Source organism: Papio anubis, chromosome 14 (assembly GCF_008728515.1).
Source record: "Papio anubis isolate 15944 chromosome 14, Panubis1.0, whole genome shotgun sequence".
Classification (NCBI taxonomy): domain Eukaryota; kingdom Metazoa; phylum Chordata; class Mammalia; order Primates; family Cercopithecidae; genus Papio; species Papio anubis.
This window is the reverse complement of record NC_044989.1, coordinates 3,562,883-3,575,377: the sequence shown is the minus strand read 5'-3', so window position 1 is coordinate 3,575,377 and position 12,495 is coordinate 3,562,883. Positions and strand designations below refer to the sequence as shown.

Below are 12,495 nucleotides of genomic sequence, written 5' to 3'. Positions count from 1 at the left end.
TGGTTTCTCTATCTCAAATTAGTTACTGGCCAAATTAAACAGCTACATAGACTCTAGGGTGCCCTGTCCATTACAAGTTCACATAAGTGGTGTAATCCTGAGATACACAGATATTTAGCATTACTAAACTAGTGGTTCTTCCCCAGATCTCCCAACATATTTATTCATAACTTTTGTATTATTAAATCGCAGCTCCTTTTGTTTCTTTATTGAAGAAACAGAGGAATGTTCCAAAGATGCATTGGCGTAGCTGGCAATGACCGGTATGTTTGGCCTTCTGAGTCTCTGCCCTGATATTATCATGAAAACAGTGGGAAATTTGGAAAAAGTAAATCATAGTAATTAGCATTTAGAACAATGCGTATGAGGTTTCTAAAATACGCAGAAGTTTATTTAAATGAAAAAAGTTCCAAAAATACTTTTTAGAAAAACTTTAAACCATAGTTATTTTTAACTTCTTACTTCTAATATCGGTGGCCGGTCCAGCCTTCTTGCCGTTTCCCAACCATCCGCCATAGACTTTGCCCCACCGACTCCTACAGAAAATAACATTGTTGAATGATAAACTGCACGATTTTAACTATGAGAACAAATACAATGCTGTAATTAAATTACAGATCTCATGCATCTGAGCATTGCTATATAAATTATTTTCATTAAAGTTAATGTTTCAGTAAATTCACAATCATAGCGTTAGTTAAATTTTACTTTTCCTTTTAAAGCAGATACTTAAGCCAAAATTAGGTAGAGAAATTGGTAATGTTGACTTATTTCATGTCATAAAGGCATCAAATCCTACACATGGAAGATTAGTCTCATCCACTCCCATGCTTTGAGATGTGCCTTTCCTTTTAAATCATTCTGAGCATATTGGGGTATTTAATGCTGGTACCCAGACTTCCTAAATAAGCCAGCTCTGAGAATATCATCTTACCTATTATATTGTTTGGGTGCCCAAACTTAGCACTACTAAATCCTACACAGACACCCCCAAAAGCGATGGCCACTAGGTCTGCATGTTCTTTGGGGTCAGTTGCAGTCCAGTCTTTTTGTCCAGTACCTAATACTCTAAGTCGTGCAATTCCACCATCTGAAAAGGAAAGGTGCCTTAGTTATTGTTTGTAAAAATGGCTGCTTGTGTATCATCAACTACAGGACCCTCCTGTCTTCTCCAGTGTCATCTCTTGGTAGGTTTTGGCCACATCCGCCTGCTGTTTCTCAAATACAACAAGCCCACTGCCCCAGGGCCTTTGCACTTGATATTATCCTTTACCAGAACAACTTTCCCAGCTCTCCAAAATACTACTTTTGTTCCTCACCTTAAAGGCATGGCCTCAGAAAAGCCTTCCCTCCATCCTCTGACGTTATCTCCTCCCCGCTCCATCCAGCCACTGCCTGCTCCCCAGGTTACATTTTATCATATCCCCTTGCTTATTTACTCCAGAGCTCTAATTACAGCCTGAAATTATCTTTCTAAGTTCCTGCTAAAATCAGTCTCTCAAACCTAGAAGGTGAAATCCTCAGAGGCCAGACCAGTTATCTGTGTTGTTCACTTCTGTACCGTTCTTGTATCGTCTCTACCTAGAAGAGGTCTGGGCACACAGTAGGCATTGAAGTTTTTTAAATTAAATAAACAACTCCAAGGTCAAGCAGCATTTGGGAAATTCACCATACAAATACTATTTCGTGCTAGAAATGAGCATTGCTGACTCTCACAGACTCAGACAAGAGAACCTTATGTTTTTATTTTTACAACACCATGCTGCTTAGCAATGTTATTGAGAATACAAAAGATAATATTCACAAAATCAAATTGCTACTGAGAACCACAGCAGCCTGAAATTAGGTCTGCAGAGCAGCAAATAGCTACCAAAATCAACTCACAGCATCTGATTCTAGTAGAATGAATGTTTTGTGTCTTCGAATATTAATTCCTAGAAGGTGGAAACCAAGCATTTTTAATATAGAAAATTAATTTAATCAAAATACTGTACTAAAACAAGCCCTATATGTTTTTATTTTACAAATTTGGTGAAAATGAGTGATCTGAAAATTTTTTGGTAAAACAATGGAAGTCTTGCTATTTACAACAAATAAAACCAAAAACTTCATTGCCATAAAACCCTAGAAAACATCCTAGAGGGAGTCATTCAGCAGGAGCTAGGCTGTGAGAGGAGTAGCACTGCCATTCTAGTTCATTAAATATTATAATTGGCTTTAATGGTATAGAAGATATTCATCTGTTGAAAGTAAAGTCTACTTCACATTTTTAAAAATAAGATTCTTCTTTACAGAGTTAATATATCCAAAGTTGCTTTTAATCACAACTGTCAAGGAATCCCAGAAATGACTCTTCATCCTCTGAGTACATCTCATTTAAACCAAACCATTCCCACCCGGTGTGTCCCCATGACATCAGCCTGGTTTTCCGGAGCTTCCTTTCCCTTTACACCTGGATCCCAGGTGGAATCCTCATGGGGCAATTAAAGATGCCACTAAGACTTGGGACATGAAATCTGCATGCAGGCATTGCCCATCTTTCCTCTTCAGGTCGTCAGTGCTGACCAATTAGGAAAGAGCTTTTATGTGCTTAGGGGTCCTTCATATTCAACCCAGAAAAGCAGGGCTCCCAGTCAGAAGCTATTTTAGACCCTCTTTCAACTCGTGAATCCTATACAAACTGGGTTGGACATATACAGTTGCTATTTTGGTGGATCAGAAATAGTCAAATAGAAATGTTTATGGCTCTACCAAAATACTTTTGTTATATGTATCACTATTTTGCAGTTTTTTCTTTTCTTTTCTTTTCTTTTTGAGACAGAGTCTCGCTCTTGTCACCCAGGCTGGAGTGCAGTGGCACGATCTCGGCTCACTGCAACCTCCGCCTCCCGGGTTCAAGCGATTCTGCTGCCTCAGTCTCCCCAGTAGCTGGGATTACAGGCATGCGCCACCACGCCTGGCTAATTTTTGTACTTTTAGTAGAGACGGGGTTTCGCCATGTTGGCCAGGCTGGTCTCGAACTCCTGACCTCAGGTGATCCACCCACCTCGGCCTCCCAAAGTTATTTTTCTTATCTGTCTCCCACTGGGTTATTCACTTCATAAGGACAAGGACTCTGTCAATTAAATCTAGCAACAAATAGTTATTGAGCTTCTCCTCTGTTCCCCATGCTGTACTAAGTGTCAGGTGTACGAAAATGACAATCTGGACCCACAGCCCTTTCTTCATGAAGCGTACACTCTGTTGGCTCTGACCTACACATTGTCAGGAAAATGATTATATGGCCAATGCTCAGTCTGTAGCTCAAAGTAGTTATTCCATAGTGTGTGTTAAATTAACAAGTGGGAAAAAGGCCTGAATCTCTTGTAAGCTTGCTCATTCATTGTCTTGCACTGTTTTTAGAACAGATGATTTCAGTGAGTAATTAATATTAGTAAACATGTGTTTAGATCTTTCCATTTTCATGTCTCACTTTAAAGCATCATAACCAGAGAAACATTGCACCTAAAATAAGGTTCCAGAGAACCACTTCTGCCATGACAGCAGGAGGAGTTTTGCTGTCCTGTTCCTCAGTGGAGTTGGTGAAATGTAGGGGGGTTGGGGGATGGGAAAACACTTCAGGTCTCTGGAAATGGTCCTAAGGGCGTACGGAGAATTCAGCAACATCTATTCAAGAATATCTGCTAAAATTCAGTAAGAGCAGTGCGAGTCTACAGTATCTGAACCAAGACCTCACCTTCACACCCTCTCCCAGAGCAGCAAAGTGGAGACTGCAAACAAGTGCAGCCCATGGTTGCAGGGCTGTCTTCCCAGGACAGGCAGGACATCAGGGCTTCTCATTCTGCCCCTATATGCCTGTTGCTGAGGCTAAGTCCTGGGTGCGTGTGGTTGAGAGGCAGGGGCTCCTTTATTTGACCCAGCCCTGACTCATGGGACAGGGTCCTACCTTAGGCGTGGCCACTGGGATATTGGGGCCACAGTGACCCGTTTCATGGTCCATAAGGTGGAGGCGTCACACTGAGGGTGAGACATCCCCAGCCCTGCAAACCCTGTAACTCAGAGGGAACACCAAATCAGAGCTGCTGTTCAGCAACACCATGTTGTAAGAGGTTTGTTCCACGGGTCCCCTGGGGACAAACACCTAGCTAACCTTCTCACACCACTAGAATATGCTCCCTGGGACCTCCCCTATTCTGATGGGCAGTCATTTGATTGTTTACTACAAATGAGGCAATCCTGGGCTTAAGGTGCCATCTAGTGCTGAAAAGTAGGCAGCTACCTAGCAGGAAATAAAATCAACAGGAAATTTATAAAGATTCTCTAAGCTAAGCTTGTCCAACACATGGCCAGTGGGTCTTATGAGGCCCATGGTGGCTTTGAACGTGGCCCCAGCACAAATCCATAAACTTTCTTAAAAACAGTATGAGATTTTTTTTTTTTTTTTTGGCTCATCAGCTATCATTAGTGTTAGTGTATATTATGTGTGGCCCAAGACAATTCTTCTTCCAATGTGGCCCAGGGAAGCTAACATATTGCGCGCTCCCTACATTTACGCAAACATATTCAACAAAAACTGAAACAAATGAGACAGAAAAGACTGGAATAAATAACTAATGCTTCAATGCACAGGCATTGATGTACATCCATAAGAAACAACACCAAAGAACTGTGACATCCCCAAATGGACAAAGCAAGGAACCAGTGACTAATCATAATAAGACAGCGGTATATGAATGCTGTGATCAATAATTCAAAATAGCAGTTTTAAGGAAACTCAGTGACCTCAAAGATAACACACAAAAGCAGCTTAGAAGTTTATCAGAGAAATTTAACAAAGAGATTTAAAGAATTTTTTAAATCAGACAGAAACCTTTGAATGGAAAAATACATTTGCTGAACCGAAAAATTCATTAGAGGCTCTTAAGAGTACAATGAAGCAAGCAGAGGAAAGAATCAGTGAGCTCAAAAATGGGCTATTTAAAAATACACAGAGGAGAAAAAAATGAAAAAGAATTAAGATTGCTTACAATATATAAAAAATTACCCCAAAAGACCAAATCTAAGAATTATTGGTGTTCAGGAGGGAGTTGAGCAAGAGAAAGGGGTAGAAAGCTTATTCAAAGAAATAATAGAAAACTTTTCAAAACTTGATGAAGACATAAATATCCTGGTACAGAAAGGTCAGAGAATACCAAACAGATTGTATCCAAATAAGACTACTCCAAAGGCATTTCAAAAATCCTAAAGGTCAAGGACAGGCTGGGTATGATGACTCATGCCTATAACCAGCACTTTGGGAGATCAAGATGGGTGGATTGCTTGAGCCCAGGATTTTGAAACCAGCCTGGGCAACATGGTAAAATCCTATTTCTACAAAAAAAAAAAAAAAATACAAAAATTAGCCAGGCATGGTGGTGTACACCAGTGGTCCCAGCTACTTGGGATGCTGATGTGGCAGGATCATCTGAGCCAAAGGAGGTTGAAACTGCAGTGACCTGTGATTATACCATCAGACTCCAGCCTGGGTGACCAAGTGAGACCCTGTCTCAAGAAAAAAAAAAAAAAGGTCAAGGATAAAAAAAAATCCTAAAAGCAGCAAGAGAAAAGAAGCAAATAACATAAAGAAGTTTCAATTCATCTGTCAACAGACTTCTCAATGGTAGCCATATAAGCCAAGAAGTGGGATGACATTTTAAAGTGCTGAAAGAAAAAAAGACTGCCATCCAAGAATATTGTATCCAGAAAAGCTATCTTTCAAATATGAAAGAGAGAGAAAATCTTTCCTGGATAAACAAGAGCTGAGAGAATTCACCACCACCAGTATTAAATGAAATGCTAAAGTTATTCTGTTTGGAAAAAAACACTAATGTGCAAAAAGAAAATATTTAAATTTATAAAACCCACTAGTAAAATTAAGTGCATTAACAAACTCGGAATACCCCAACACTGTAATTATAGTGTGTAATTCACTCATAACTCTAGTATGAAGTCCAAAAGACAAATCTATCAAAAATAATAATATTTTTGTTGATATCATTAACAGGTGTTAAAAGATAGGCAATATAAAAACATGCAAATTGAGACAACATAAAATCAAAATGTGGGAGGAGGGATAAAGTTAAAAATGTAGAGATTTTTAGTGTTTCTTTGTTTATTTCTATTTTTTTCTTTGTGATCTAAGATGAGTTGGCATCTCTTTAAAATAACTTGTTATATCTATAGATATTTTTATAAGCCTCATGGTAACCACAATGCAAAAACCTATAATAGATTTGCTAAAAATAAAAGTCAGTTAAAATGTACTATCAGAGAAAATTAGTTAACCACTAAGGCAGAAAGGAAAGAAAGGAAAGGAAGGGGAGGGGAGGGAAGGGGAGGGGAGAGGGGAGGGGAGGGGAGGGGAGGGGATCAGAAAACAAGCAACAAAATGACAGTAAGCTCTTACTTACTGATGACAATACTGAGTTTAAATGGACTCAATGCTCCACATCAAAGGCATACTGTTGCTTAACGGACTAAGAAACAAGACCCAACTATATGCTGCCTACAAGAAACCTGCTTGAGCTATAAAGACACAAATAGGCTGACAGTGAAAGGATGGAAAAAGATGTCTCATGCAACCAGAGACCAAAAAAGAGCAGGAGTAGCTACACTTATATCAGATAAAACAGACTACAAATCAAAGACTGTTAAAAAAAAAAAAAAAAGACAAGACACCGTATAATGATAAATGGGTCAATTATGAATATCTGTATGTCCAACACCAGAGCTTTCAAGTCTTATATAAAGCAAACATTAATAGATCTACAGGGATAAACAGACTGCAATACAATAATAGTAGGTGACTTCAACACCTCACTTTCAGTAATGGACAAATCATCCAGACAGGAAATCAACAAAGAAATAGTGAGGTTGAACTACACACCAGATCTAATGGACCTGACATTACAGAACATTTTACCCAACTGCTGCAGAATATACATTCTTCTCATCAGCACATGGAACATTTTCCAGAATAGGCCATATCTTGGGCCACAAAACAAGTCTAAACAAAGTCTAAACAAAAACAAAAACATATCAAGTATATTTTCTGACCACAATGGAATGAAACTAGAAATCAATAATAAGAGAAACGTTGGAAAATACATAAACACATGTAAATTAAACAACATGCTCCTGAACAACAAATGGGTCAGTAATTAAGAAGGAAATTTTAAAAATGCTTGAAACAAATGAAAATGGAAATACAACATACAAAAATATATGGGACACAAAAAAAGCAATAGAAGGAAGTTTATAGCAATAAATACCTATACCAAAGAAGTAAAAAGACTTTGAATTAATCTAACAATGCATCTCAATAAACTAGAAAAGCAAGTATAAACGAAACCCAAAATTAGTAGAAGAAAAAAAATAAAGATCAGAGGATAAATAAATGGTGACTAATAATACAGAGAATCAACAAAACAAAAAAAAACTGGTTTTTTTAAAAGAAACAAAAGTGATGAACCTTTAGCTAGACTAATTACAAAGAGAAAAGACCCCAAAAAATCAGAAATAGAGAAGGGTACATAAAAAATGAGACTGACTCTCTTCTCTTTTCCATTTGACAGACACCTGCATTTTCTTATGCAGTGCCAGCTGTGTCCCTGAGGTAACAAGATGAAAATGAAGGCCAGAGTAAACAAATTTGGCGATATTGAGCACCTGATCGCCATGGCTGCTTTTAGCTCTGGCAAAGTGGATATTTTCATCATCAATGATGCCTTCATTGACCTCAACTACCTAGTCTACATGTTCCAGTATGCTTCTACCCATGGCAAGTTCCATAACATCATCAAGGCTCAGAATGGAAGCCTGTCATCAATGGAAATCCCATCATTAACTTCCAGGAGCAAGATCCCCCGCAAAATCAAGTGAAATGACACCGGTGCTAATTATGTTGTTGAGTCCACTAGAATCTCCGTTACCATGGAGAAGGCTGGGGCTCACTTAGAGGGGTAAGCCAAAAGAGCCATCATCTCTGTACCCTCTGCTGATGTCCCTTATGTTTATGTGGGGTGTGAATCATGAGAAGTATGAAAACAACCTCAAGATCCTTAGTAGTGCTTCATATACCACCTACTGCTCAGCTCTTCTGGCCAAGGTCATCCATGACAACTTTGGCACCATGGACTCATGACCACAACCTATGCCATCACTACCACCCAGAAGACCATGGGTGCCCTTTCTTGGAAACATTGGCAGGGTGGCCATAGGGCTCTATAGAACAGCATCTCTGCATCTACTGGCACTGCCAAAGCTGTTGGAAAGGTCATCCCCAAGCTGAATGGAAAGCTCACTAGCATGGTGTTCCATATCCCCACCTCTCTGTTGTTTTGGACCTGACTTGCCATCTGGAGAAACCTGACAAATATGATACCATCAAAAAGGTGATGAAGCAGGCATTGGAGTGTCCCCTCAAGGGCATCCTGGGCTATCGTGAGTGCCAGGCTGTCTCCTCTGACTTTAACAGACATTCACTCTTCCACCTTTGATGCTGGGGCTGGCATTGCCCTCAATGACCACTTTGTCAAGCTTATTTCCTGGTATGACAATGAATTTGGCAACAGGGTAGTGGACCTCATGGTCCACATGACCTCCAAAGAGTAAGAGCCCCTGGACCACCAGCCCCAGCAAGATCACAAGAGGATTAGAGAGGTTCTCAGCTGCTAGGGAGTCCCTGCCACACTCACTCTCCTACCATACTAAGAATCTCCCGCTGACACAGTTTCCATGCCAGGCCTCCTGAAGAGAGAGGGGCCTAGGGAGCCACGCCCTGTCACGTACCATCAATAAAGTCCACTGTACTCAGCCAAAAGGAAATGTGACCACAGAATTACAAAGATTAATTAGAGACTATTATGAACAACTACATACCAACAAATTGGAAAACCTAGAAGAAATGGATACATTTCTGGACACATACAATCTACCAAGATTGAACCATGAAGAAATAGAAAACCTTAATAAACCAATAATGAATGATGAGATCAAACTTGAAATTTAAAAAGTCTCCCATCAAAGAAAATTCCAGGACCTGATGGCTTCACTGCTGAATTCTACCAAACATAAAAGGAATAACTAATACCAATTTTACTCAAACTCTTCAAGAAAATTGAAGCAGAAGGAATACTTCCAAACTCATTCTACAAGACCAGTATTACCCTGATAGCAAAACCAGACAAAGACAACAACAAAAAAAGAAAACTACAGGTTAATATAACTGATGGACATAGATGCAAAAGTCCTCAACAAAATACCAGCAAACTGAATTTAACAACACAATAAACAGATTATTCACCATGATCAAGTGGAATTCATTCAAGGAAGGCAAGGATGGCTCAACATACATTAATCAATAAACATGGTACATCATTAACTGAACCAAAAACAAAAACCATATGATCATTTCAATAAATGCTGGAAAGCATTTGATAAAATTCAACATCACTTCATGATAAAAATTTAAAAACTCAGTAAATTGGGTATAGAAAAAAAAGCACCTCAAAATAACAAAAGCCACATATGACAAACCCACAGGTAACATCATACTGAATGGATAAAAAATAAAAGCCTTTTCTCTGAGATCTGGAACAAGACAAGGAGGTCCACTTTCACCACTTTTAATAACATAATATTGGAAGTCCTGGCTGAAGCAATTATGCAACAGAAATAAATGGCATCCAAATTGAAAAGAAAGAAGTCAAGTTAGCCTTCTTCACAGAAAACATGATCTTAGAAAAACCTAAAGACTCCACCCAAAAACTGTTACAACTGATAAACTAATTCAGTAGATTTTCAGGATACAAGTTCAACATACAAAAATCAGTAGCATTTATACACACCAACAGTGAACAATCTACAAAATAAAACAAGAAGGCAATTGCATATACAATAGCTACAAAAACTATAAAATACAGAGGAATCAATTTATCCTAAGAAGTGAAAGAGCTATACAAGGAAAACTATAAAACACTGATGAAATAAATGGAAGAGGACACAGAAAAAAATGGAAAGATGCTCCATGCTCCTAGATTGAAAGAATTAATATTGTTAAAATGACAATACTATCCAAAGAAATTTACAGATTCAATTCAATCCCTATTAAAATACCAATGACATTCTTCTCAGAAATATTTTTTTAAAAAGTAAAATTTAAATGAAAGACCCTGAATAACCAAAGCAAAACGAACAAAGCTGAAGGCATCACACTGACTGACTTCAAAATGTACTATGAAGCTATATAACCAAATCAGCATAGTAATGGCATTAAAACAGACATACAATAGAGAACCCAGATATAAATCCACACATTTACAGCCAACTCATTTTCAACAAAGGCACCAAGAACATGCAGTAGGGAACAGTCTCTTCAGTAAATGGTGCTGGGGAAACTAGATAACTGCATGCAGAAGAATGAAACTAGTCCCCTATCTCTCACCATATGCAAAATAAAGTCAAAATAGATTAAAAACTTAAATCTAAGACCGGAAACTATGAAAATTCTAGAAGAGGCTGGGCGCAGTGGCTCATGCCTGTAATCCCAGCACTTTGGGAGGACGAGGTGGGCAGATCACGAGGTCAGGAGATCGAGACCATCCTGGCTAACATGGTGAAACCCCGTCTCTACTAAAAATACAAAAAATTAGCCAGGTGTGGTGGTGGGCAGCTGTAGTTCCAGCTACTCAGGAGGCTGAGGCAGGAGAATGGCGGGTGAACCCAGGAGGCGGAGCTTGCTGGTGAGCCGAGATCACGCCACTGCACTCCAGCCTGGGTGACAGAGTGAGACTCTGTCTCAAAAAAAAAAAAAAAAAGAAAGTAAAAGGAAATTCTAGAAGAAAACATTTGAAAAAATGCTCTAGGACACTGGTCTTGGCAAATATCTGTATGTAAGACCTCAAAGGCAACAACAGGAAAAACAGACAAATGGGATTACGTCAAGCTAAAAGACTGCTGTATAGCAAAGGAAATAACAAAGTGAAGTGACAACCCATAGAATGGGGAAAATGTATATTTGCAAACTATCCACATAAGAAGGGATTAACAGAAAGAATATATAAGGACAACTCAATAGCTAACAACTCAGTAGCAAAAATAATAATAATTTATAAATAGGCAAAAGATCTGAATAGATATTTCTCAAAAGAAGATATACAAATGGACAACAGGTATATTTTTTAAATGTTCAACATCTCTAATCATCAGAAAAATGCAACTCAAAACCACAATGAAATGTCATCCCACCTCAGTTGAAATGGCTTTTGATATGGTCTGGCTCTGTATCCCCACTCAAACCTCATCTCTAATTGTAATCCCCACATGTCAAGGGAAGGACCTGGTGAGAGGTGATTGGATGATGGGTGTTTTCCCCATGCTGTTCTTGTGATAGGGAGTTCTCATGAGATCTGATGTTTAAAAGTGGCACTTCCCCCTTTCTCTCTCTCTCTCTCTCTCTCAATCCTGCTGCCATGTAAGACATGCCTTGCTTCCCCTTCTCTTTCTGCCATGATTGTAAGTTTCCTGAGGCCTCCCCAGTCATGTAGAACTGTGAGTCAATTAAACCTCTTTTGTTTGTAAGTTACCCAGTCTCAGGTAGTGTCTTTAGAGCAACGTGAGAGCAGAGTAATACAGCTTTTATTTTAAAAGACAGGGGGAATAGTGGATGCTAGCGAGGATGTGGAGAAAGTGAAGCCCATGTACATTATTGGCGAGAATGTAAATTAGTACACTCACTATGGAAAACTATGAAAACTCCTCAAAAAAACTAAAAACAGAACAACAATAGATTCATCCAGCAATCTCACTACTGTGTATATATCCAAAAGAAAGTAAATCAATATATTGAAGAGATATCTGCACTTCCAAGTTTACTGTGACACTGTTTACAATGGCACAGCCAAAATATGAAATCAAACTAAGTGCCCATTAATGGAGGAATAGATTTTAAAAGTGATATATATACACAATGGATTGGGGGTGGATATCCCATTCTCCATGATATGAATATTATGCATTGCATGCCTATATTAAAACATTTATGTTTTATGTATTATGTACCCCATAAATATATATATACCTACTATGCACCCATAATTGAAAATATTTTTAAAAAGAAAATGTGGTATATATACATATGCCATGGAATACTATGCAGCCATAAAAAGGAAAGAAATAATAGCATTCACAGCAACCTGGATAGAGTTGGAGACCATTATTCTAAATGAAGTAGTTCAGGAACGGAAAACCAAACATCATATGTTCTCAGTTACAAGTGGAAGCTAAGCTATTAGGACGCAAAGACATAAGAATGATACAATGTGGGGAAGGGTGAGGGGTGAGGGATAAAATACTACACATTGGTTACAGTGTACACTGCTCTGGTGATGGGTGCACCAAAATCTCAGAAATCACCACTAAAGAACCTACCCATGTAACCAAACACCAACTGTTCCC

The 12,495-nt window shown here is 38.7% G+C and overlaps 1 protein-coding gene across 1 annotated transcript in view; it reads right to left on the bottom strand.

Moving 5' to 3' along the window:
- The window catches only part of ALLC (allantoicase), a 43,903-nt gene that overhangs the window by 5,708 nt on the left and 25,700 nt on the right, over nucleotides 1-12,495 (bottom strand). Inside the window, exons 8-9 of the mRNA XM_003908233.4 lie at nucleotides 935-1,090; nucleotides 463-536 (exon numbers count right to left, since the gene is read on the bottom strand). Of these exons, the coding sequence (XP_003908282.1) occupies nucleotides 463-536; nucleotides 935-1,090 (230 nt within the window). The remainder of the gene's footprint in view (nucleotides 1-462; nucleotides 537-934; nucleotides 1,091-12,495) is intronic.